The sequence below is a fragment of the Palaemon carinicauda genome, chromosome 2, assembly GCF_036898095.1.
Source record: "Palaemon carinicauda isolate YSFRI2023 chromosome 2, ASM3689809v2, whole genome shotgun sequence".
NCBI classification, from domain to species: Eukaryota; Metazoa; Arthropoda; class Malacostraca; order Decapoda; family Palaemonidae; genus Palaemon; species Palaemon carinicauda.
This window is the reverse complement of record NC_090726.1, coordinates 57,613,476-57,640,975: the sequence shown is the minus strand read 5'-3', so window position 1 is coordinate 57,640,975 and position 27,500 is coordinate 57,613,476. Positions and strand designations below refer to the sequence as shown.

Sequence of the window (27,500 nt, the reverse complement as noted above, 5' to 3'; positions counted from 1 at the left end):
CTACAAGAGAAGTAATGAACAAAATAAAATATTTTAAGTACATCAACAACACTAGATTAGATCTATCACATATAAACTATAGAAAAAAAAAACAAGAGGAAGAGAAATAAGATAGAATAGTGTGCCCGAGTGTACCCTCAAGCAAGAGAACTCTAACCCAAGACAGTGGAAGACCATGGTACAGAGGCTATAGCACTACCCAAGACTAGACAACAATGGTTTAATTTTGGAGTGTCCTTCTCCTAGAAGAGCTGGTTATGACCATTTAAGTGGTTTATCTTGCGTAGTTATTCCATTTCTGTTTTTGGCATCCAATTAAAACTGTTTTTATACCAAGAGTTTATTTTCTTAGTTTAGCCTGCCATCGCAAGGCAATCTTTACAGACAGACAGACATTAGCTTAGCTATGTCAAATTACGTCATTATTTCGTCACTGAATATTTAATCAAAATATGCTGTTCGTTCCTTCTGTATGTTTACGAGGTTTAAAACATCATTCTAAGCTAAAACTGTTTTCATTACTAACAGGAAATTCATAATGAAATAAAGGCTGCTCTCAAAGAAGATATTGATTAATATAAGATTAGCTAGCATCACAATGGAATGTCCCTGATTGACGTTGGCAGGATAGGGATTCGAGTCTCGCTCAAGCTCTATACTTTCTTATAGCGTCTACCTATAGACTTTGGTGTCAACAACCTCCCTATCCTCGTGAGCTAGGGATTGGGGGTTTGGAGGAGCATAAGTCTACTGTACGTGCTGAGTCATCAGCAGCCATTACCTGACCCTTCCTGGTCCTAGCTTGGAGGGGGGGGGGGCTTGGGCGCTCATGATATGTAATATATGCTCCGTCTCTAGGACCTTGTCAGCCATCTAGGGCATTGTCGGTATTCCTTGCCTCTGCCATTTATGAACGGAAGAAAAACTGTGGTAGAGTTACTATATTCGGACTGCCAGTCTTTCAGTACTAGTGCTTGGCTGTCAAGCACGAACTGATACTTTACTGTACGACTGCATTCTACAATGCATCATAGATTAAAAAGTAATTAAAAAGACACTATATGCTAGAGGTAAACTTAAAATAAGTTGTTTGACAACCCATCTTTTAATTTAGATGTACTTGCAAAAGGTCAAAATGTATTAAAGTTACAGATGTACTATAGGTCATTTTTCGAATTTATTGTTCAATTTGCACAAAATCGCAGTCTGGATTTTATCAACAAAAAGCTTAAAATATTGTAAAATAATTTTGTGGAATGTTTAGGGTAACCGGATATATTATAAACAAAAAAACAAAATAGATTTTATTTTCAGTGAAAAGGTTAATTGAATTAAAGATGTAACAGTGTTGAATAAGTTAAAGTCAAGCAACCATTGGAATCAGCAGTACTGGAATTAGCACAAGAGATAGGTGGAAAAGCTCCTAAACAAGACCAAATAAAACTATCAGAAAAAGCCAACCACCTAATAAGAAAATTATTGGAAATCTGTAAAATCCAAGAGAGATGAAATAGAACTGCCAGAACTAAACAAATAATAAACAAACTAAAAACCCAAGACATCTGTAAACCCAATCAGACCAAAATTGAGGAAACACTAAAGAAAAGACAAAGCATCAAATGGATGAAAAGAAGACTTGGAACAGAGTGCCAACAGATATTTGAATTGAAGGATGAAAATGCAAATATCATCATCAAAAGACATGGAGTGATAAAAATTAGAGAGGATTTCTATACAATGGTATACTAAGTGATAAAAGAAATAACTTTGCCTATAGAAATATTGAAGCACCTGAGCAGATACAAAAAATGACAGTAGAAGTAAGGAAAGCATTTAAAGGCATTAAAAGAGGCAAAACAGCATAAGATGGCCTAACATTTGATTTAATAACAGATGGGGGAGATTTCAAAATAGTAAAACTCACTGAACTTTACATACCATGTCTGCAAGAATGGTCTCTGCCAACTGCTTGGAAAAACTTTATCATTATATGAATTCACAAATAGGGGAACACAACAGACATGAAAATTTAATTCCCAATAAGTTTACTCAGTAATATATAAAAATATTTACAGAGATCATATTAGCCAAATAGAAAAACATCTATACTTTAATCAACTAAGAGATCAGGCACGTTTTAGAAGCGGGTATTCAATAACTGACCATATCCATGTAACAAACCATAATATATGGTATTTATAGACTACAAGTAAGGTTTTGAGTCTATCAAAACTTCAGCAGTAATGAAAGCCCTTCAAATACAAGGAATAGATGAATCTTATGTTAGAACACTTCAAGATATATTTACATGAAGTAGAGCAATACTAAAACTACATAAAGACAGTGAAAAAATTAAAATTGAGAAAGGAATTAGACAGGGAGACCCCACATCTCTTAAATCAATCATTACATGCCTAAAAGAAGATTTTAAGAATTTACATTGGGAAAATGTCAGAATTGACATTAATGGGGAATACCTTAACAATTTGAGATTGCAGATGACATAGATCTATTAGGTGAATCATGGGAGGAATTGCAAAAGATGATATAAGATTTTAATAGAAAATGTAGAAATCTGGGACTGAAAATTAATATGAGTGAAACAAAAAGATAATGTTCAATGAAAATGCAGACACAACTCATAGGGGTTATGGAAGAACCTCTAGAGATAGTGAATATACATTCTAAGGCCAGACAGTAAATATTTCCTCAGGACACGAGACTGAAATTAAAAGAAGGATATGCATGGGAGCTTTTGGTAAACAATATGAGATTATGAAGGGTAAAATGCCACTTTCTCTAAGAATAAAAGTTTAATCAGATAGTCCTACCAGTATTAACTTATGCATCAGAAACTTGGAACCATACTGAATCCTTAGAATATAGGTTAGTTACAAAGCAAAGAACTATGGAAAGAATAATAACAGGAATAACACTAAGAGACAGAAAAAGAGCAACATGGATACGAGAGCAAACCAAAGTTCCAACATATAAGAAAAAGAAATGGACTTGGGCAAGACATATAATGAAAATGACAGACGATAGATGGACATTAAGAATAACAGAAAGGGTCCCTAGAGATTGTAGGAAGGGGAAGGAAGGGAAGACGATGGATTGATGAACTAAGAAACTGTGGATGTGGCCTGGCACCGAGAGACCATAAACAGACATAAGTGGAAGGATGTCTGAGACCTTTGTTCTGCATTGGATTAGTATTGTGTGATGATGATGATGATGATGATATGTGTGTGTATACATACAGTATATATATATATATATATATATATATATATATATATATATATATATATATATATATATATATATATATATATATATATACACATACATCATTTACCATTCATTGGTTTAACATCCATAAATGATTATTAACAGGGAGGTGGATAAGGTAAACTAATGCTAGTTTCAACATTTTTTTTATAGCTTTGTGGCAGTTATAATGATATAGAGTAAAGATGGGCTGTTATAGTTTTAATTGTTCTTATCACTTCTGTGCCAATTTATGTCTTACCCAACACCCCCAAATATTAAGAACCACAGCACCACCAAAGTCTTGTGATTTAAAGGCAAATTGTAAAACACATTCATTGAACATCACTCCAAATCTGATAAACTTGATAACGTATCACTAACACTGGAAGGCATATATGAGCTTATAGAATCAGTGTGAAGTGCTGCAACTTTGAGTTGTTTAGGTACTAAAAGAGCTGCAATTCTAGCACTTATATTGCTAACAGTGCTATCTTCATCTTCAATTTCCTTTGATGATGGTGATTTACTTATACGAGGCATATTTCTAGGGCTGCTTAGAATTTCATCTGGCTTGTCTAAAAATGATGGTTCTGATTTTGTGTAAGTTTTCTGGAGTTCCCTAACTTTACTCTCTTTATAAAGGCTTCTCATGTACCTAACCTTCAAATCCTCTGAAGTCTTACTACTTTCCTTAGGCGAGGCATACATATCATCATCAGAGTTGATTACTTCTGCAATACTAAATGTTTCACCAGCTGCAACAAACTTTGCTTTCATACTCTTTATATCACCAGATTCACTTTGCTGTACATTTTCTTCAATGGAAACAGACAAATTTTCACGACTGACAGCACCTTCAGAAATAGATGTATCACTCCTTTTTCTAAACCCTTGACTACCATTTCTCAAAAGAACATCGGCTTTCCTTCCTTTCATTAATTCTTGATATACCTCTTTTGAAAGAAGTGATACCTCACTAACTTCAGAAACTTCTGGTGACAAAATTGAACTCGAAGAATAGACATCCACTTCTGAAATGCTTTGGGAGCTTGAAGAATTTTTGCTTTTTATCACTGTTCCACCAATAATGCTTTCACTTCTTTCAGAAATGATACTATTCGACATCAGTTCTTCATTCTTAGCATCTAAAAACTGGCAATCACTTTTTACAGAACTTTTCTTTGAACTCACTTCTTGAATATCACTCTTAGAAGACTTCATTTTAGTGTCCCGCATTATGTTTGTTCCTTTCTTTGCTTTTATATGCTTTTTTGGTTCACTCTTAGATGACATGAAATGTGACAGTTCTTTACTCTCTGTACTCCTTGGTGACCTACCTATTTTAGAATTGTCATGATCAACTGGAAATTCTGACACAGTACCTGGATCAGGGTTGGAGTTTGATGATACTTCAAAATCATCATCATACTCAGTAGGATGACTCTGATTGTATTCAGAAATATCAAAGGTTCTATTTTTTTCTAGTTTAGTCAATTTTCTTTTCTCTACATTATCTTTTAAATCATTATTCTTTGATGCATCTTTATTTATTTGTGTAAATTGATTTGAAGTTTCAAACACTACAGTCTGTTGTGCAAAGTCTTTCTGACCATTGACATTCAATGAAGTTATTTTTTCATTGGAAGCACTACTTGCCTGACAGCCAACTGAAACCAAAAGAGAACCTTTGTTTTTCATCAACTTTCTTTTCTTGATATCTGTCAATTCATCTTTGAAATTCTTTTCTAATGACTGTAACTTCTGCTTTACCCGGTAACTTACTTCGGCACGAAGTTGATAAGCTAACTCAGGATCTAATTTTGCCTTGCGAAGTAATGATGTGCGAGTTAGTCTAGGATAAACAGCTTTGTTGTGAATGCTACAAGAAGCAACGGGAGTTGAACGTAGCCAGCCCTTTGGGGTTTTCAAAGTTTGACACCTGATGGGTTCTATTTTTCTTTCATGATTATCACTACTACTTTTTTTGACTGACCCTTTAACGTATAGCTTCTCAGCACTTTTCCTTTCATCTGTTTGCTCAGACTCTAGTGAACTATGCAAGGAAGTTTCATCACTACTATACATCTCAACATTTTCTGAGCATGAGCTAACATTTTGCTTCACATCATAACAATTATCTAAATTCCCTATAGTCTCAAAAAAGCCTCCCAAATCTTTCATTTTTTCATTCCATATTTTTTCACTTTCAGAATCATGACCATAATACAAGATGGGATCAGGCTGGTTGCAGTTAACTGATTTTTTACCCGAGCCATTTGCATTCTCTCCACTTACTTTCTCTTCTTGAGACGTTTCACTCCTCACTAACGCAGCTATCTTTAGTGCAATTTCTTCTGATGACTCTCGTTGTACAACTGAATCTTTCAAAGCATTGTCTAAGGACTTTGAACAATTAAAAGAGTGTTCAAATCCATATGTATTAGCACCAAGAAACTGATTGGTGCTTACATTATTCATTATATGTATGTTTTTGTCAAACTTATGATGTTCCCCGGAAATTTCATTCATTTCCATTAGACTTTGATTTCTCTTGTCATCAGAGACAAAATCGCTAAAATTTTTACTGACTGTATCTTGATCTTTATTGTAATAATGCTTCAATGTATGTGATGTAACATCTCCTAAATATCGAAGAGAGATGGAAATAGTTAAATGTCCCACTAAATTTCCAATATGATTTCTTAATTCTACTTTTCCTGCCATATGTCCATCAGTTTCTCCCTGAGATTTTAACTGTAAAGTGCATTTTCCAAAGAGAGCAGGGGGATACGTCAATGCATTCATTATAATTACCACAACATTTTGTGATGAGATAACGTCATTATTGACACTGGAACTCTTCTGCTCAGATTCCTGTGGAATCTTATACAAACAAGATTTTCCTCTGTGAAAGATAAATTTACCACCATTACGATAACTCTCTTCCACTTCTAAAGGTAAAAACTGATTTCCATTACTGATATATTGAAGGTGATTTTTTATACTTTCAGTTGTAAGAAAGTGAATGCACAATAATGGTCCTTTAGTTATCTGAAATGAAAAAGAAAAATTTCCTGTTAATAAGTCAACAGATTCCAACCACCAATGTACAACAAACTTTATGACACATCATTCACTTTCTTCCAAACACCTGATGTGAGAAAAGACCACTGGCATCTATAACCTTTTCTAAATTGTTATTTTAAGTATATCTTTCAATCCATACAATTTCTCTCTCAAGCACTAAAATTGTTTATAAAAGACTCAAGGATTTTACGAAAACTTGATTTATTTTTCATAGGCACTATTAAGGCTGACCTTTATAAGTTTAAAATCAAATATAGTTTGGGATCTCTTTTAAAAATTAAAGGAAGCTAAGATTGGCATGGCTATTGTTAACAAAACTTAGACTTACAAGAGAGTTGTGCCGCAAAAGTTTTTCTTAAGTAAAGACCAGGCCACCATAAAAAGTGTCATCTAAATTATTTGAAAAATTCAAAGGAATACAGAGAATTCCAGGTCAATGATATGAAGTGCTATTCAAACTGGTCAATTTTATTTAATTTATCATTAACACACCATCTATGGAACTGTGGAGCTTAATGCATTCAACATCGATATTATGGTGCAAGCATATCTATAAGACAGAGGGCAAAATTCTTGGGACTGACCAGACATGAATCTATTTTCGAAGTAAGATCTAGTCTTTAAAAAATAGAAAACCTGAAACTTACATCTTTTCACACAAAAAATGAGGCCTTATGGTTTTTCTATATATGAGAACAATGATTCATGAAAAGGGTGAATGGGTAAGGCCCACATGAAAATCAATAGATAAATAGTTACAAGAAATATTAACCAATTTTTGCCAGATCCATTAAAACTATTCATATTTACATTATCAATATCACAGAAGAGTATGAGACATTGAGATCAGAATTATGAATGAAGTTGAAAAGAAGACAATTCAACAATATAATGGCCCTGTCTGCAATAGTATTCTAATTTAGTGGCCTAGTTAAACTGTTCATTGATAATAGTGTGAAGATCACATAATCTACACGAGTCATAATGAAAGAAGGAAAAGGGTAGAGAGAAAAAAAGTTCTAACAAACACACCTATAGATAAGGGAAAGGACAGATGAAGGTAGCACTGACAGCTAAATAGAAATAAAACCAATTGGAGATGAACATGACATGAGTTTACAATAAAATGAGTGAAGTCATAAACCTGGATTTTGCTTAATAAGACCTAATGCAAAGCCCTCCTAAAAGCATTGACATATGCATCCCTAAAGTTCTTGATTATGAACAAATATGGGTAGAGTAAAGATAAGATATCAATAATTGATCTAACCTTACAGATTTGGTAGTTTCAAAGACTGAAGTTATTATAAAAGAAAAAGCAATGGAACAATAGCTGGTGTGATTATATAAATTGCCATTCCAGAAACCAGCTTTATATGTTTCAAGATAACTGGGAAATTAAATTTAGCATGACATCAATCACTGTTAGTGTTACTATGTGTACTTATCTGTTTTGTCCCTGGATTATGCAGTAATCAACTTGAAATTTATATAGTCACAGTCCTCCCAAGTGTACATAAGCTGAAGCTATTAAATGGTGCCTTTCCACACAAACATCATATATTTCTAAAATGATCATTGCTATTACAATAAAAATAAGAATTACAATTTTGTATAAATCCTATTTACCATTCTTGGGAAAAAAGAAACCACAAAAGAACTTTCGATTTGGTGTTATAGAGGCTGATCCTTACATCCACAAGAGTCAGCAATAGTTCTTCAAAGTGCAATGTGTCATTGCCCTATACTGTATATTTTCTATTTCTCAAAAAACTTTTTGTAAAAGTATACATTTATCTTTTGATAATTTGCATAAAAATTACAAATTTGGAAGTAATTTGTATTTTTCCCAATGATACAAACCTGTAGCTGCTCTTACTACCTTTCCCTCCCCTGGAGGACTTGGAACCCTTTTGATCTTTATCAGGAAAGGGCTGCTTTGACACCTTGTCGGACGACCCTGTTGTCCTTCTGGTCAAGGGTTTGGTGGTCTGCAGCTGCTTCTCAGAAGCTGGTGCAGCTTTACTGTAGGGCCTGGATGGAGAGGCCCTGTGGAGAAGGGAGTCCTGGTTGGACTTTCTCCATCATTCAGCCACCCTCTTGACCTCTTCAGGCTTGAACAAGGAGGAGCCGTCCAAGGTGGAGTTTCTGAGTCTGGTAACCTTAGCCTGGGGGACGGTCTATGGAACCTCTTGATTGCTGCATCCCGTCACCTGAGAATCGTATCCGCCCACAGGTTAACCAGCTGGGGAGCAAGGAATTCTATGGTGCAGAGGCCAGATAGAAGGAAGGTTTCCATAGACTTCTTTGTAGAATCCTTACACCAATCCTTGGTTCTAACAAGGTGGCCCTCTGATCCCAAACACAGGTTCTGTCATGAAATGCTTGCATGACATACTTCACTACCACCTTCTCCATGTTTAGGATCTCAGATCACAAAAAAGAGGCTGAGAGCCAAGAAAGCCTCTCAAACGAAACCTCCCTCAAGAGAGACTCTATGCAGGAGTCCAGAGGCAAAGCCGGAAGGCGCTCATCCGAGACCTCATAATATCTCCTCTGCTGGACGAATGGTGGCGGAAGGAATTTAGAAGAAGATTCCAATCGAAGCGCACTAGAAGAGTCGCCAATCTGAGAAAACACCTCCTTTCTGGCTTCCGTCAACCCCTTCAACCAAGGGTAAAGCTCCCCTGGCCTTGAACTAGATGGCAAGATATGTTAAAGGGATAGGTTTGGTGGAAGAACATACCTTTGATAGAAGGCATTGGAGAGGGCACATCAGGCAGCTGACCCCTTAATGTAAGGATAACAGTGGGGAATAAGATAGGAAAGGGATAGGAGATTTCCAATCCCTTTCCAAAGTGAGTTTTATAATGAGGTTTTTTATTTAAAATATTTCTATTACAGATGAATTACAATAGACCAAAATGCATTCAGGTTGGATATGATAACCCAACTATCCCGAAATGGGGCCACGAGTGTTGTCAGGTGCATTGTGATTGTTCTGCTGATTGGAGGAGGGCTTTAGAACCTGGAAATTGTTCCATTTGTATGGAGTGGATCAATTCTGCTCGGAATTCAGATGCTCAGGAAATTTTCCAAACCTCAAAGGGAATGAAAAAAATAATATAATGGCCTTCTGAGTATTTACCAAGCAAGGATCTCTTAGATCTTATTAGCCTTAATATACCAATTCTAGTCATGAGAGGGGATCATAAAGGACCAGACCCCTATCAATGTCAAAGGCTTTGGATCTGAGGATAACCTAAACTCTATAGAGGAGGAAGCCTTAGTGCTGGGTTCCTCAGAGGAGCTTTTGAGTTTCTCAAAGAAGTATCCCATGGGAACATTTCGTTGACTACTTTGCTGCCTAGGTCAGATACAAGTCAGGGTTTCACTATACAGATAGAGGCATTGATCCACTCCTTCTACAGTCAGGCCACTCAAGGTACTGTTGACCTTCCTCCTGCTTCCCTTTCACTCCAACCTGGGGATTCAGCTGTAGCTGGGCCTTTAGGTTACCAGCTTCCAAGGAAGGCTCCAATGGGAGATCTTCCTTCCGGTCCTTTCGATTTGGCCGTTGCTGGGCTTTCGGATTACCAGCTTCCAAGAGAGGTTCCAGCTGTGGCTGTACCTTTGGGTTATCAGCTTCTATGGAAGGTTTCAATGAGATCTCTTCCTTCTGGTACTAAGGATTCAGCTGTGACTGCCCCTTTGGGTTCTCAATTTCCCAAAAAGGGCCCAAAGTGGGCTCTTCTTTCCATTCTAAGTAATGATAGCTTGGTAGTGGGGGGATGCGGCAGAGGGGGCTTATGACATGTACGTAAAGGAGTAGGGAACTCTTGGAGATCTTGTGATGGATGTACACTTTGGCCTGAATCTAATATTTTTTCAAAATAAGTGTAAGGATTTGCCATTCAAAGACAATGAATTTGAAAACCTGGTGGCATTTCCAGACCCATAAAGGAGATTCATAGATCCATCTCTTAGGCATATCCCCAGCTAACCCCAAAGGAGGTTGTTCTGATGCCATACATGGCTGCTATCACTACCTTACCAGAAGCAGTATCAGATGCTGGGGTTTCCTTCTCAACCACAGTTTGCTTGATGCTTCTAGGGTTGGACTGACAGTGCCTGGCCAGAAAACTCCCGATTGGACCAAAATGGCGAAAATAGCTTCTGAGTCAATGAGGGAGGTGCTGATTAAAGGTGATTTTACCTTGCCCAAAGAGTGTAGGTCCTTTTTGGGGGTATTCACTAAAGAGTTTGAGGGTCACAGAACTAATAGGGTTTCATGAAGTCTTCCTTCCTAAAAAATGGGATGCTCAAGTTGGGACCAATCAAGTGGGAGACCATTTCCTTATCACCATTGGATTGCAGAATTTAGTGCCTGGCAGACCTTGTTCAACTTAGTATCTGCTGCAGCTTCCTTGGAAGTGGGGTCTTCAATCACAGATGGCCATTTCGACAGTAGTCAAGTTACTATGCAAGCCCATCTACAAAGCACTGCAGAACTTTATAAGAGCAATGGCCATGCCACTTCTGGAGAAATGGAGGAAAGGTTTCTGTCCCTTCCTTAAAAAGAAGAAAGCTTCCTTTCATAAATCCTAAGCCTATGAGATACAACAGCAGGCTTAAAAACATCCCACTAAAAGACCAACTCCTATTTTTCATTCCAAGCCTCAACTTATACAGACATTTCCTGAGAGGAACAAGGACAGCAAAGCTACCCCTCCTAAGGTGAGGCCAATCAAACTTTGGCTTTAGAGCAAGGGGAGGCCACTAAATATCATCCAGGTGAAACAGAAGAGCTATTAAACCACATGGAGGCAGAGGATCTCATCAGTGAGGAGCTTGGGGTTGGGGGTAATCTCCATAAGTTTTAAATATTAAACTTAGCCGGTGAATATATAATAGCTGACGTCTCCGACAGCTCGACAGAATTCAAAAACTCGCGAGCGATCGCCATGAAGGTAGCGGGTGTGCCCACCAGCGCCGACTATCGGCCAGATACCGCATATACATGTAAACAGCTCCAGTTCTTCTCTGTCGGTTTCATCGACAAGTCGATTCCACTCGCTATTATGACCTCGAGTTTTCTACCCATTTGGTGAAGTACTTGGTTTTGGTTTTATTGCTTTCGCCGTGTTGGATTATTCAATACTATCCTCAAAAGAAATGCTTTTGAAAGGAGAGTAAAAGTGTTTTGCCCTTGCTTTTATCTCTGGTTTTTTTCCATAGAGTAAAAATGGCCGACCCTTCCCTTAGTGTACGGAAGTGTGTTTTAGGCTTTTAGCAATTATCTTATCACGTTATAAATTGTTGTTGTTAATTATAGATTTTCCTCTATATATTTTATATCTCACCCGCCTTTATTAGGCCTCTTCGATTAGCTTTCCATTTATACTAAACATCAATATAAATTTTAATGTTTTGTTTATTTGCGGCCTTACCTATTCCTCCCCTAGCCGAGAGTAGGCGATCCTAACTTGGAAACCGAAGTTAAACAACGTTGAGCCCATTCAACTTTTATTTTCGTTAAGTTTAAATCATTTGCTCTGTAAGAGTTATTAAATGAATTTTTTTTTTAGTAGATATTTTATGAAAGATTTTCTTTGAATAGTCTTCGTGCTGTTTCAAAGATGAACTAACGTTTGGTTTATTTATGCTACGCAGTTTGCGCTCTATCGTTACGATAGAGAAAGAGAGAATCACGGTTTCACTTTGCAGAAAGAGTAAATAGATTTTGACATTTTGTTCATTCTTCTTTCAAACTGAAATGTTTTAAATACTAATTTAAAGGAACTTGTTAATTTTCAATTTCTTAGTCCTTTCAGTTTTTTCCTTTGGTCAAATAACCTGTTTATTGACGAAAGGTGAGTGGGCTTTTCTCTTCGGTGTGAAATCAAGAGAGAGAGAGAGAGAGAGAGACGGAGAGAGAGAGAGGAAGAGAGAACGTTCCGATCTTTATTATCGTCCCAAGCGAGTAACGTTGTTCTCGAGTCAGTTTTTTACTCTCGTCCCAAATCTCTGTACGGGGAGAAAGGATAAAACGTTTTTAGTTTTTATTCTCGTCCCAAGGCACTGTACGGTGAGAGATTGAAAACGTAGTTTTTAATGAACTAGTGTTTAGTCTCCTCCCCAGTCACTGATCCTTTTATCTTTATATATTTCCGTTTTATTCGATATATATGTTTACTGTTTTTTGCTTGTATTAATGTGCTTACATTATACGACTTATTTCGCAATTATAACCTTTTGATGTAGGGGAGAATTGCGTGCTTCAGGTAGAAATCAGTTTTATTCATGCCTAATGTGAAATTATTGAAAAATTCGATTTCAGTGAAGTAAGTGCAAAAACAGAAAATCGTAGTGATAAAGTGATAATTGCGCAAAGTGTTTTTTAGTGTTGCGACCGAGGGTTCGTCTGTTCGTGCTTGTCGTTCACCTAGTCCGATACCTCTTTCAGGCTCCCATGCTCCAGGGAGAAGTAATGTCGTAGGACTTATGGGGACGAGAGGCTTTAACCAACGAACAAACGTTCCCTCTATGGTATCGGGCGTGTCTAGCAAGATCGCCCCTACCATAAGACGAGCGAGGCTGTTTTTCTCCTCGTCATCCGAAGGCTTCTCGCAAAAGAAATCTTGGAGCAAAGTTTCTAGACCCTTAAAGCGGAAGTCAGTCCATTCAGGACAGGTCCAGCGTCCTGGCTGTAGCCATGGGGACAGCTCTGACCCTTTGCAGTCGTCGGAAGACGATTCGCCTATTAAACGCAAGCGTAACACGGGGTCCGAGGGTCGCGGTAAAGGCAATGTTTTGCCAACACAGACGTTACCGTCGTCTCGGCCCGTCCCGACTCCTGTTGATCCTAAATGGGTTGTCCTGCAGGACATGCAGACTAAGCTTGCCTCCCTTATGGAGAAGTATGACGTTGAGAAGGTTCACGATAAACCTTCGCTTTCAAGTCGCTGTTACACTGAACGAGACTCTGGCCGTCAGCCGCCCAAATGAGCATTTACTCGTCCGTTTGACGTTATGAAACGTGATGTCGGTAGTTTGTCACGTCAGTCACGTGACTTGCATCCTTACTCGCTGCAGTCCCGTGTTGACTTTCAGCCGCTTCCGCAGCCTCGTGTTGACGTTCAGCCGCTGCCGCAATCTCGTGTTGACGTTCAGGACGCTCGCCAACCAGCTACAGTTGCCTTGTTTTGACGTTGAACGTCAAGCACCGCAGTCAAGAGTTGTTTTAACTGCTCTATCTAGGCAGTCAAGGCAGTCTCGACTTGACGTCGAGCGTCCTCCCGCACCTGTTGTTGTTGCTGGTCAGTCCTTTAAGCAGTTACATGACGTAGCATCCTTGACTGCTACTGATGCTCCTTTGCGTGTGGACTCTGCTTGTCAAGCATTGCCACCACGGCAGGTCTCTCCCTTGCTTGAGACTCGGCAATTGTCGGACGAGGTTCCTTCACATGAGGAAGTTGCTGATCCCCCTCCTACTGATATTCCCTTGGGGACTCTGTCAGACGGAGAGGAGCCTAAAGCTGCTCAGCGCTCTATGGACTTTAAATAAATCATGCTGATTTTTAAGGATCTTTGTCCGGATCATTTTGTAACTGCTGCTCCTCGTTCGCCTAAACGTCAGAGTTTACACTAGGCCTAGCTACTTCGAAGCCGTTGTTTTCTAAGCTAGTGCTCTCTCGCTCTTCTTAGAGAGCTTTACGTTTGCTAGGCGACTGGTTGATCACCAGGAGGAGTTTGGGGGAGACAGCTTTTGCTTTCCCTCCTTTTAAACTGGCTTATAGAGCGAGCGTCTGGTATGACACGGGAGAAGTTCTCGGCTTGGGAGTTCCTGCCTCTGCCCAGATAGACTTCTCAAGCCTCATAGACTCTCCCTGGCGCCTGGCCATGAGACGCTCCAAGATTTTATGGTCGGCTTCAGAGCTAGACCATCTCCTGTTAGGAGTTTTTCGAGCGTTTGAAGTTTTGCTGTACAATTATGTCATGCATAAACAAGGCTATCAGGGATGGCTCCAATGATCTGACAGCCACGTTCTCTGCAGGAACAAGACTATCAGGGATGGCTCCAATGATCTGGCAGCCACGTTCACTGCAGGAGTACGTAAGATGCAAGCGCGCTCAATGTGTTCATTGTCTAGACAAACTTCACGATGAAGTCTACCTAGCTGTCTTGACAGCATTAATGGAAGGCGACTGGATGGTCTCTCTCGACCTTCAGGATGCATACTTCCACATCCCGATTCATCCAAACTTTCAACTACATCTGAGGTTTGTGGACGGGAAAGTAATGTACCACTGTCGAGCACTGTACTCCGACCTCATTCCTGCTCCTCTTGTTTTTACAAGGCCATTGCAAAATGTAGCAAGCTTTCTACTTTTTTTGAGGATTCAGAGCCTCCCTTTATTTTGACGACTGGCTAATCAGGGCGTTCGTCATTATATCGCTGTCTGGAGAGCCTCTAATGGACATTAGACCTAACCAAGGAGCTAGGTCTCATAGTGAACGTAGAGAAGTCGTAACTTACAGTATCCCATCCCAGACTATTCTTTTTTTGGGAATGGAGATACAGTGTCTGATTTTTCGACCCTTTTCGTCTCCCGCAAGAATGGAACAAGCTCTGTTAAAAGTCCTTCACTTGCAAGAGAAAAACAGTTGCTCTGTAAGAGTTTGAACTAGCCTCGTGGGAACTCTTTCATCGCTGGAGTAGTTCACTCTCTGGGGAGACTCAACCTATGCCCTTTCCTATTTCACCTAAACATTGGAACAAGGAGAAGGGCTTAGTGAGTATCTCTTTCCCAATCTCCAACTCAGTCTAGACATGTCTGACTTGGTGGGACAGCAACATCAGACTTCGAGAAGGTCTTTCTCTTGCGATCAAGAACCCAAACCATGTGTTGTTTTCAGATGCAGCGGATTTGGGTTAGGGAGCTCCACTGGACAGTCTGGAAGGCTCGGTTCTTTGATCCACGGATCAGAAGGAACTCCTTTTAAGGCAGTAACATCTCTCCTTTGGCGAGATTTGTGCAGAAATGAATGTCTTGGCGGACGGCCTCAGCAGAAGAGGACAAGTCTTCTCCATGGAGTGGACGTTGCATAAGACTGTGTGCGAGAAGCTATGGATGACATGGGGTCTACCCACCATAGATCTTTTTGCTACTCTCTCTGACAAAGAGGCTCTCGACTTACTGCTTTCCAGTTCCAGATCCAGAGGCAGCTCACATAGACGCTTTCCTGCTAGACTGGTCTCACCTGGACGTTTATGCCTTTCCACCTTTCAAGATCCTAGACAAGGTGCTGCAGAAGTTCACCTCTCACGAAGGGACCAGGTTGACATTGGTTGCTCCACTCTGGCCCGCGAGAGAGTGAGTAACAGAGGTACTTCAATGGCTGGTAGACGTTCCAAGGAGTCTACCTTTAAGGATGGATCTCTTACGGCAGCCACGTAAGGAGTCTTCATCAAAGCCTCCCCGCGCTTCGTCTGACTGCCTTCAGACTATCGAAAGACTCTCAAGAGCTAGAGGATTTTCGAAGGAGGCAGCCAGAACGATTGCGAGAGCTAGGAGAGCATCTACCATCAAGGTCTATCAGTCGAAGTGGGAAGTCTTTAGAGACTGGTGCAAGTCATCATCCATTTCCTCTTCCAGTACCTCTGTAGCCCAAATTGCAGACTTTCTCCTACATCTGAGAAATGTTCGCTCCCTCTCAGCGCCCACTATTAAGGGCTACAGGAGCATGTTGGCGTCTGTGTTCAGACATAGAGGCTTAGATCTGTCCAATAATCAAGATCTCCAAGATCTCCTTAAGTCCTTCGAGACCTCTAAGGAGCGTCGTATGGCAACTCCTGGATGGAACTTAGACGTGGTCCTAAGGTTCCTAATGTCCGACAGGTTTGAGCCATTACATTCAGCCTCCCTGAAGGATCTCACCCTCAAGACGCTTTTCTTAGTGTGCTTGGCTTCGGCTAAAAGGGTCAGTGAGATCCATGCCTTCAGTAGGAACATCGGCTTTTCTACAGATAAAGCCACATGTTCACTTCAGCTTGGTTTTCTTGGCCAAAAATGAACTGCCTTCTCGTCCTTGGCCTAAGTCATTTGATATACCTTGCCTGTCAGAGATCGTAGGCAACGAGCTTGAAAGAGTGCTGTGTCCAGTTAGAGCTCTGAAGTTTTATTTAGCTCGGACTAAATCCTTACGAGGTGGATCTAAGGCTTTGTGGTGCTCAGTTTAGAAGCCTTCATTGCCTATGTCAAAGAATGCTTTGTCATATTTTATTAGATTTTTAATCCGAGAGGCTCATTCTCACTTGAGTGAAAAAGAGCGTTGCTTGCTTAAGGTTAAGACGCACGAAGTAAGAGCTATAGCAACTTCTGTGGCCTTTAAGCAAAACGATCTCTGCGAAGTATTATGGACGCGACCGTTTGGAGAAGCAAGTCGGTATTCGCGTCATTTTACTTAAAAGATGTCCAGACTCTTTATGAGGACTGCTACACACTGGGTCCATTTGTTACAGCGAGTGCAGTAGTGGGTAAGGGTTCTACCACTACATTCCCTTAATTCCAATATCCTTTTAATCTTCTCTTGAAATGTTTTTTAATTGGGTTGTACGGAAGGCTAAGAAGCCTTTCGCATCCTTTTTGATTTGGCGGGTGGTCAAATGTCATTTCTTGAGAGCGCCCAGATTAAGGGTTTTGATGAGGTCCTGTTGTATGGGTTGTCGCCCTAGATACTTCAGCTCCTGGGAGTCTTTCAGCATCCTAGGAGGATGGCTGGGCTTCGTGAGGAAAGCGGACTAACAAGGCAGAGTAATCGTTAGAGTCAGCTTCCTTACCAGGTACCTATATTTATTTGGGTTTGGTTATGATATAACTGTCAAAAACTCTAAGCATATACGCCGTAAACTGTATTAATACTGGTCTCTACCCACCACCATGGGTGTGAATCAGCTATTATATATTCACCGGCTAAGTTTAATATTTAAAAATGATATTTTGATTTTAAAATAAATTTTTGAATATACTTACCCGGTGAATATATAAATTAAAGGCCCCCCTTCCTCCCCGATAGAGACCCAGCGGGATGAGAAGAACTGGAGCTGTTCACATGTATATGCGGTATCTGGCCGATAGTCGGCGCTGGTGGGCACACCCGCTACCTTCATGGCGATCGCTCGCGAGTTTTTGAATTCTGTCGAGCCGTCGGAGACGTCAGCTATTATATATTCACCGGGTAAGTATATTCAAAAATTTATTTTATAATCAAAATATCATTTTTCGGGAACGCAGAACCTTTTCTCAGTGGGCACAAAGTATAGTATTACTGTAATGGGTCTCGGTTGGCCGGGGATAGCAAAACCCCCTCCATGCCACAAGTTTCATCAGGCCAGGACCCTGGAATTCGACTCCTTTGTAAGCAAGATGTTGAAGAAAGGAGGCATAGAAAGGTGCAGATTTTTTAAAACTCCCGGGAAGACTATTCAGTGTAGCCTACCAAAGAAAGATTCAGAGAGAAGACTGATCCTCGACTTGTATCTCCTCAACAAACATGTTAGGTGGGATCCATTCAAAATGATGATCATCCTACATGTCCGCCAATTACTATACTAAGGGGCTTGGACATCTACTATACAGTAGATCTAAATGACGTTTATTGACATGTCTTATTGCCCACCACTTGCAACCTTAACTAGCGTTTTGGCTCAGGAAGGGGAGTGTACAAGCTCAAAGCAGTGCCATTTGGCCTCAGCATTGCCCCAATATTGTTTACAAAGGTAGTAAAGGCTGTGATCAAATTCTTGTGGTTGCAGGGAGTTCAGATCATAGCTTATTTAGATGATTGGGCGAGTTGGGTGAAGACAAAACAATCATGCCTCAAATATACAAATCATGTATTGCAGGTTCTTCAGGAACTACGTGTCCTGATCAACTTTGCAAAGTCAAGGCTGATTCTGAGAAGGATATTTTAATGGTTAGGTCTCCAATGGACTGGTGAACACCACACAAAGCCTTACAAAAGCATCTCAGCAAAGAATTCTCTACAGGGTCAGATCCTTTGTTTTGAGCTGCTGCTCTTCCAGGAAGCAACTGGAAAAAATTTTGGGCCTTCTCCAATTAACCTTGAAAATCAATCCAATGTTAAAGAACAGATGGAAAGACCTCAACTGGGTGGCTTGGAAGGGGTTTCGGGACTGGCCCTAGAGCAGGGAAAACAACATTTCTTTGGTAATTACGTTGTATTAGATTACTTAATCTAGACTTTCACTGAATGTCATTGGAAATGACATAGCACCTCCCCAAAAATAAATTTTTCCTTGGTAAAAACTCCTTTATTCCAGAATAATTTTACCTGTTTTTTTCTATACCAGGTTTATCATTTAAGAACTAATTGATCAGGCTAAGAAAAAAATATGAGAAAATGGGTGAGTTTTCTAGATGAGACAGGAGCTTCCTTTAGTGATGGTCCCATCTGCAATCTAATATCTACATAAATTATTTTTCTCCAAAAATGTAATACAGTTTCTTAGCCTCAACAAAGTACATTTCTACACAGTATTATAAATTTAATAGACCTAAAAGGATTTGTAATTTTTCAAATACTGCACTGAAAAGCAAGAAGTAAAGAATGAAGTGCTGTACTGTACCTGGACTCCAACAATAGGACATATAGGCTCTTTTACGTGTTGAGCAACAGGTGACGACTTTAAAACTGTAAGTTCTCCAACAATAACATCAATAATTAAGGAACATTTGGCCATTTTCTTCCTCGATTTTGCTCTCTACTGGATGAAGACCTGCAGAAAAAATATCTTTATTACTATTATCATGATTGTATTATTATTATCATCATTATTATTTTCCTTATCACTATCGTTACAGTAGTATGCTACCTCGGTTTACGAGTAACTGAATATGAGAAAACTGGAATGCAAGCATACAAATTTGCATTGGATTATGAGGATTGCATCGGTCTGTGAGAAAAAATTTCCTCTGTATGAGCATTTTTCGTGGACAAGTATTAACAAGATTAACACTCAATGCACAGAAATTAGTCCCGCAGTATCCTTATGCCACCCACAGCGTTCTCAGGCTTTTTACCCCACTTTGTTTTGCAGTAGCTCGCAAACCCAAGCTTCCTACTCAGAGCCTAACTTCCAATCTCCAAGCAGCACTAGTAAATGTATCATCTGATGCCGTGTTTTTGGAGCTGGTGTTTGTACAGTTATAATCTGTGTCCTCTGTTAAGTTGTGATTGCTATTGTTCATCAAAAAATATTTTGTGTTGTGTTGTAAAGTTAACACTTTCACGACAATGACCCATAAGATGATTAAGAAAGACGATAATAATGATAAGCTTACCAAAGTGAAAAAATAAATTACAGTATTGCAGAGTAAGTATATGGTATGCATGCAGCTAACCGGTCCAAACTGTTCAATCACAAAATCCATGATTGATACAGTTGCAATTCTGAACAATGAACAACTGGTGCTGACATTGATGAATCAATGGGAATGTGTTCTTAACATTGAAAGGTTTCTGTTTACTGTATCTGGGTTAATGAGAAACTTAGCAGGTGATACGATTTCTGAAAACACTTTGTGAAAAAGCAATGGTATTGGAGCTGCATATGATGCAGGTCAAGAGAATACAGAGGTGATTTAAATTGAGAAGGAGAGATAGAGTAACAAACCTCAAGCTTCAAGTGAAATATGACAAATTCGTAGGTAATTTGTATTTTTCCTAACTACAGTATACAAACCTTAGCTATTTAATATGGGTAACTACTTTCGACGTAGCTGAAATGACGAGCCATTAGAATTTTAATGAGGGGTAGGGAGGGTAGCTTGCTACCCCTTAGTGGGGGGGGTAGGGAGGGTAGCTTGCTACCCCTTAGTGGGGGGTAGGGAGGGTAGCTTGCTACCCCCCCCCCTCACACACACCTGTGCTGAGCTCACTTTGCTTAGAGGTAAGACTTCACGGGGGATAGGGCTGGCGGGCAAGTTTGATTAAATAGCTAAGGTTTGTACAGTTAGGAAAAATACAAATTTCTTACGAATTTGTCATTTGTGCCATAACGGAAATACAAACCACGCTATTTAATATGGGTGACTCAACCCTTAGGAAGGGTGGTAAGTCCCGGCCAGTACTGGCTTTTGGCTTTTGCCCTCAATATCTGAGTGTGTCAGCACTCAACAATAAGGAGTCCCTGCACCTCGCTAGCACCTTGTTATGCAAGGGCTGAGGCCTACGTAAGCTGTGTGTGAAGGTTGAAGAGTGACTCGTCCTAGGAAGTTGACCTGAAGTCCTTTAGATGGAAACTTTAGGCTAGGACTCTCCCAATACCACCTCGTCAGGGTATGGGGACATGACAGTATTAACTTAATACTAGGAACACAAGGAAACATGGTTTACCTGCAGTGGTTTGAGGTCAGCTGTGCAGAGAACCCAGGATGCTGCTTTCCCCAAGAGAGGGGAGGATGAAGAAAAGAATAAGGGCCAGACATACCTTTTCATTCATGCAGACTATGACTGGGTAACAATGCCCTCAACCTTCTGCTATTTGTCCATTAAGGAGCCTGAGGTTTAAACCAGCTGTTGTACACCCACCACAGGACTGATAGAGAACGTATCGAGTCTCCTGTGGGTCACGTCTTGCAGGTAGTGGGCTGTGAAGGTCGTCTGACGCTTCCACACCCCTGCTTGTAGAACCTGTGTCACTGAGAAGTTCTTTTTGAAGGTCAGGGACGTAGCTACGACCCTGACATCATGTGCTCTAGGGCGACGTGACGGAGGAGGGTCAGGATTCAGGGATAGGTGTACAGTATTTCCTTCCGAATCCATGCCGAGATGGTATTCTTGGTAACCCTCCTCTTCGTCTTCCCAGTGCTCACAAACAATGCCTGCACTTGGGGACGAACTGCTGCCGTTCTTTTAAGATACAGCCTCAGACTCCTTACTGGGCACAGTAGGAGATGGTCTGGGTCATCTGTTACAGAACGAAGACTCAAAACCTGGAAAGAGTCGAACCGTGGGTCCGGCACTCCCGGATTCTGAGTCTTAGCAACAAACTCAGGGACGAATCTGAACGTTACCTCCCCCCATCCCCTTGAATGGGTGATGTCTTACGAGAGACCATGAAGTTCACTGATTTGCTTGGCCGAGGCCAAAGCTAGTAGGAACACCGTCTTCCAAGTCACGTGGCGATCTGAAACCTGGCGTAATGGTTCATAGGGAGGTCTCTTAAAAGACCTGAGAACTCGAACCACGTTCCATGGAGGAGGTCTCACTTCCGACTGAGGGCAGGTAAATTCATAACTTCGTATGAGTAGGGAAAGTTCTAGCGAAGAAGAAATGTCCACTCCTTTGAGACTGAAGGCTAGACTTACGGCTGAGCGATAGCCTTTCACTGACGAGACTGAAAGGCGCATTTCTTCTCGCAAATACACGAAGAACTCTGCTATTGCTGGAATAGTGGCATCGAGTGGAGAGATATCCCCTCCACGACACCAACCACAGAAAACTCTCCACTTTACCTGGTAGACCCCTGCGGATGACCTTCGCAGGTGTCCAGACATCCTGTTCGCAACTTGTTGCGAAAAACCTCTCTCTGCGAGGAGATGCTGGATAGTCTCCAGGCGTGAAGTCGAAGCGAAGCTATGGCTTTGTGAAAGATGTTGGTGTGTGGTTGTTTGAGTAGCTCGTGTCGTGGAGGGAGTTCTCTCGGAAGTTCCGTTAGGAGCTGCAGAAGGTCCGGAAACCATTCCGCATGATGCCATAGCGGAGCTATTAGGGTCATCGAGAGATTGACCGATATTCTGGTCTTGTTGAGTACCCTCCTCCTCAGACAGAACGGGGGAAAGGCGTAAACGTCGATATTGTCCCACCGTTGTTGAAAGGCATCTTGCCAGAATGCCTTGGGATCCAGGACTGGGGAGCAGTACAGCGGAAGCTTGAAGTTCAACGCTGTAGCGAACAGATCCACAGTCGGGGAACCCCACAAAGTCAGGACTTTGTTGGCTACTAGATGATCCAAAGACCACTCGGTACTCACTATCTGAGACGCTCTGCTCAGACTGTCGGCGAGCACATTCCTCTTGCCTGGAATGAAGCGAGCCGATAGTGAAATCGAGTGGACTTCGGTCCATCTCAGTATCTCTACTGCAAGATGGGATAGCTGCTCTGAAAGGGTACCTCCCTGCTTGTGTATGTAAGCCACTACTGTGGTGTTGTCGCTCATCACCACCACAGAGTGACCCGCCAGGTATTGTTGGAACTGTTGAAGAGCCAGGAAGACGGCCTTCATTTCTAGCAGATTTATATGGAGGCACTTTTCTGATTCTGACCACAGGCCTGAGGTCCTGTGGTGCAGAACGTGGGCCCCTCACCCTTTCTTTGAAGCGTCCGAAAACAGCATCAAATCGGGGGGAGGACGAGAAGGTTCACTCCCTTTCGTAGGTTCTCGTCTGTCACCCAACACTGAAGGTCCGTCTGTTCCGCAGGACCCATCGGGATCATGACGTCCGGGGAATCGTGTCCTTGATTCCACCGGGACTTGAGTCGCCATTGAAGAGATCTCATTCTGAGGCGACCGTTGGGAACTAGACAGGCCAGGGATGAGAGGTGACCGAGGAGACGTAACCACGATTGGGCTGGGAGTTCCTCTCGTCTGAGGAAAGGACTCGCAACCCTCCTCAGCCTTGCTATCCTGTCGTCTGATGGGAAGGCTTTGTGGAGATTGGTGTCTATTATCATGCCTAGATAAACCAGTCTTTGAGTAGGTAGCAGAGAAGACTTCTCGAGATTTACCAGGATCCCCAGATCCTGGCAAAGTCTCAGAAGTTCGTCTCGGTGTCGAAGAAGAGATGACTCCGAGTCTGCTAGGATCAGCCAGTCGTCCAGATAACGGAGGAGACAGATGCCGATCCTGTGTGCCCACGATGATATCAGGGTGAACACTCTGGTGAAAACCTGAGGTGCTGTGGAGAGACCGAAGCACAGTACCTTGAACTGGTAGATCTTGTTGTCTAGGCAGAATCTTCAGTACTTCCTTGAAGACGGATGGACTGGGATCTGGAAGTACACGTCCTTCAGGTCCAGTGTACACATGAAGTCTTGAGGTCTCACTGCAAGTCTGACCGTGTCTGCCGTCTCCATGCTGAACGGGGTCTGCTTGACAAACCTGTTCAGAGCTGAGAGGTCGATGACTGGTCTCCAGCCTCCAGACGCCTTCTTTACAAGAAAGAGTAGACTGAAGAAGCCTGGGGACCCGTCGACAACCTCTTAGAGAGCGCCCTTCTTCAACATGGTCTCGACTTCTGCCCGAAGGGCTTGCCCCCTTGCCAATCCCATAGCAAGGGAGCTCAACGACACTGGATCCGCTGTCAGGGGAGGTAGAGATGTTATGAACAGGACGCGATATCCCTGACTGATTACGGAAATCGTCCAGGAATCGGCCCCGAGTTGCTGCCACCTGGTTGTGCAACTTTGCAGGCATCCCCCTACTGGTGCACATGCAGGGGGACTGCCAATCCTAGCGTTTGTGGCCTCGGCCACTTCCCCAAGGATTCCCCCCCCCCCCCCTGGAGGACTTTTTGCCTTTCTTGTCTTTGACATGAAAGGGCTTTGACACCGTTGTCTTCGCTGCCGTTACCGGTTTCGTCGTCTTGGTAGGACGTGGTTGCTGGGTTGCTGGAGGCTTATAGGGCTTAGATGTTAAAGCCCTCTGCAGGAGAGAGTCCTGGTTGGACTTCCTCCATCTCTCAGCTGCCTGCTCCACGTTCTTAGGCTCAAACAGATTTCTCCCTAAGATGGAAGAATGTCTGAGCCTGCTTATCTCGGTGTTGGGGACTTTCTGGTGAAACCTCTCAGACACCGCATCTCGACGCTTCAAGATGGTGTTAGCCCACAAGTTCGAGACTTGGCGGGCTAGGAACTTGATGGCACGAGTGCCTGAGAGTAGAAATGTTTCCATGGCCTTCCTGGTACTTTCCTTGGATAGGTCCTCGGATCGTAGCAGGATGCCTAGAGACCCTAGCCAGATGTCCAGCCACGAAGTTGCCTGCATGGCACACTTCCCTACCTTCTCCTGGCTGAGGATCTCCGTAGCCGAGAAAGCCACCTGCCAGGTGGAGAGTCTCTCGAGAGGGACTCCCTTGGTAAGCTCTTCCAAAGAATGGTGCAAAGGAAGAGCTAGACAAGTCTCCTCCATGATCTCGAAGTACTTCCTCTGATGGACACAAAGAGGCGGGAGGAGTTTGTTTCCGGCACTGGACTGGCTGGAGGAGGCAAGCTCGGAGAGCTGGCCCTCGACCTTATCTCTGGCACTCTTAACCCCTTGGGACCAAGGCAGAGCCGCACTGGCCTTAGCGGGTTTCTGAGTACCAAAGACTCGGTCCAGGACCGTGTCCTTGCCCTCACGAGGAGGAATCTCTGGATCCGAGAACCCGTTGAGATTCCTCATAAGGGTCAGAACTTGCCAAAAAGCATGTTCTGACTCCTGAAGCTCCCCTCCTGAAGGGCTAGCAGCGAAGTCTCCTGTCCCCGAAGGCTCTTCTCGGGGAGACTCGTGGACGTTCTCCGAGGGCTTAGTTGGCTCTGGTCTAATCCTCGAGGACGACTTCGGAACTGTCTTGGAGTCCTTCGACTCCCTCCTGGGAGGGATACAGGACTCCAGAAATGATGGTGGGAGGCTCTTCTCCACCCCTACCCGAGAGGACTTCTCTGCGCGAGGTGGGGTTTCCCTCATTGGTGCAATGGGGGAACGCCTCACCTCACGGAACTCCCCTGAGGACGGGAAATCCTCGTCCGAAGGGGAGGGAGAGAAAGTCTGGGGGGGGAGGGAGCCTTCCTCAAAGACTTCCGAGGAGCCAACTTCGCCCTTGGAGAAGTTACCAAATCCACTCCTCCTCTCTTCCTCTTCAGGGGAGTCGAGACTGCCACTGCTTTGTGTCCAAGTTCAGAGAGAACAGGCTTGAAAGCCTGTACGACCGCTCTGACGAGGGACCCAAACCAGGGCTGTCGACTGACAGTCGTGCTGTCAGAAACTCCCTCTGGAGGGAAGGGGATCGTTCGATCCCTAGGAGGAGTTACCAAAGCAGGGTCGGCCTGAAAAGAAGAAGAAGGCAAGTTCCTGGACCTATCTGGAGAAATCCCTCCCTCCGACGAGCGCGCTGTTCTGCGCTTGTGGGGAGGGGGGGGAAAGCGATGACGGTGACCTAGCTGTTCGTTGTCCCACAGCCTCGCTCGTGGGATCGCGCTGGTGGTCGCGTTGGTGGTCGCGCTGGCGCGATGGAAATCCACCTAAATCGCACTCGGGCAATTGCTCGCACGCGCACATAGGTGATGGCGAGGGCGCGCGGGCGAGCGATGGCGTGTGGGCGAGCGTTGGCGCACAGGCGAGGGCGCGCATTGGCGCGTGGGTGAGCGATGGCGCGCAGGTGAGAGCGCACGTGGGCGAACGATGGCGCGCAGGTGAGGGCGCGTGTGGACGTGTCGGCAAACGATCGCGCGCAGGGGCACGTTCTGAAGATAACGGCGATTGTTCGCGCGTGTGGGCGCACAGGATCATGATGAGCCTGTAAGGGCGAACACGTAGTATGTCTGTGTTATTCGATGGCAAGAATTAACGTGACTGTTCTTCAGTGTTCCAGCAGAAGGGGCAGCAATTCCCCTCTGCCAGCCACAAACTACCAGGTATTATTGAAGCCTTGTTACAAGTTTTTAACTGCTGAGTTCCAGCTGGGCTTGAATCAATTCTCATCAACAAAGGTTTGTATTCATGTAGGAATGATTAAAAATTACAGGAATATTTGTTGAAGTCTTGATAGTCGCAGATTTTTTCAAGTTCTAATGAGGTATGCTTGATACTATTAGAAATATAGATGCGACTAGACTGTTCCGTGTGAGCGACACAAATTAGGATCCCCGTGCTAGCATAATAAATGGATTGGGACTGATCGCTTCAGGTTAGGTTAGGTGGGGATGGTAGTTATTGAATTCCCTTAATCTTTCTGGTAAGTGCATACCGGTATAAGGGGATTTAAAAACACCATGAACAGTGTTTATTCTATACATTCCTACCTAAATGATGTCAGAGCGAGAATAAACTTTCTCTCCTTTGAGTCCCACCTCAGCTTTTATTACTTACTGTAGTATAAGAATTTGCTATTTTACTTTTATAGTTGTAACCAGTTTAAAAGGCCACTCATGAATGGCAGAAGAAAGGGACAGTGACATTGCCCCATCAAGCAGGACAAGGCCCAAGAGACTGACCATATTTACATTTGATCAGTGCCCAAGCCCCTTCTTCACCAAAGCTAGGACCAAGGAGGGCCAGGCAATGGCTGCTGATGACTCAGCAGATAGACCTATAGGCTCCCTCAACCCCCCCCAATCCTTAACTCACAAGGATGATGAGTATGCAGCAACCAAAGAAACTAACGAATTTGAATGGGACTCGAACCCCACTCTGGCATTCACCAGTCAGGGATGTTACCACATCGGCCATCGAAGAACAACACTTTAAATCAAATAACTTATTAAAGTGAATAGAGAATTTCTGTCTCTCTGGATAGTTCATCCAAAACACTACAAACTCCTTAGGTTACTCTATCCGGTATTATTGTAGTGTATTACAGGGCAATGTAACCTAGGAAAAAAACTACTTTTCCTTACAGAAAAAATTACGCTCTCTTCGAAAATGACACTCGTTCCCGTTGCAAATGAATAGTTTCAAAAATATATATATATCTATATCCTACAATAATGGGGGACCCCCAGTGGGAACTCGGGGTCAAATCCCGTTATTTACCACAGGAAAACATATATTTTCTGTTCGAAATCAGACCCTGTAATACAGTACAACTTTACCCTAATATATGAAAAATGAGATAATTTTGTTTTTGAATGAATCTCACCTGAATCCTATTAATATCGCGCAATTTTACCACTAGTTGATCAGATTCCAATGATCATCTAATCTATTCATGAAGACTCTTATTGAAGAACTAACATTTTCAGGAAGGCTATGTCCACTGCAAATGCCCCTTAGGTTACCATATCCTTAGCTTACCCAGTCCCACCAAGCTAACATTCACCCTACAATGCGAGTAATACACACGTTAGTTCTTAT

At 42.4% G+C, this 27,500-nt stretch overlaps 1 protein-coding gene across 1 annotated transcript in view; it reads right to left on the bottom strand.

The window, feature by feature from the left end:
- Positions 1 to 3,421: 3,421 nt before the first annotated feature.
- The window catches only part of LOC137625268 (uncharacterized), a 24,579-nt gene continuing 500 nt past the window's right edge, over positions 3,422 to 27,500 (bottom strand). Inside the window, exons 2-3 of the mRNA XM_068356069.1 lie at positions 19,014 to 19,163; positions 3,422 to 6,324 (exon numbers count right to left, since the gene is read on the bottom strand). Of these exons, the coding sequence (XP_068212170.1) occupies positions 3,616 to 6,324; positions 19,014 to 19,127 (2,823 nt within the window). The 5' untranslated portion in view covers positions 19,128 to 19,163 and the 3' untranslated portion in view covers positions 3,422 to 3,615. The remainder of the gene's footprint in view (positions 6,325 to 19,013; positions 19,164 to 27,500) is intronic.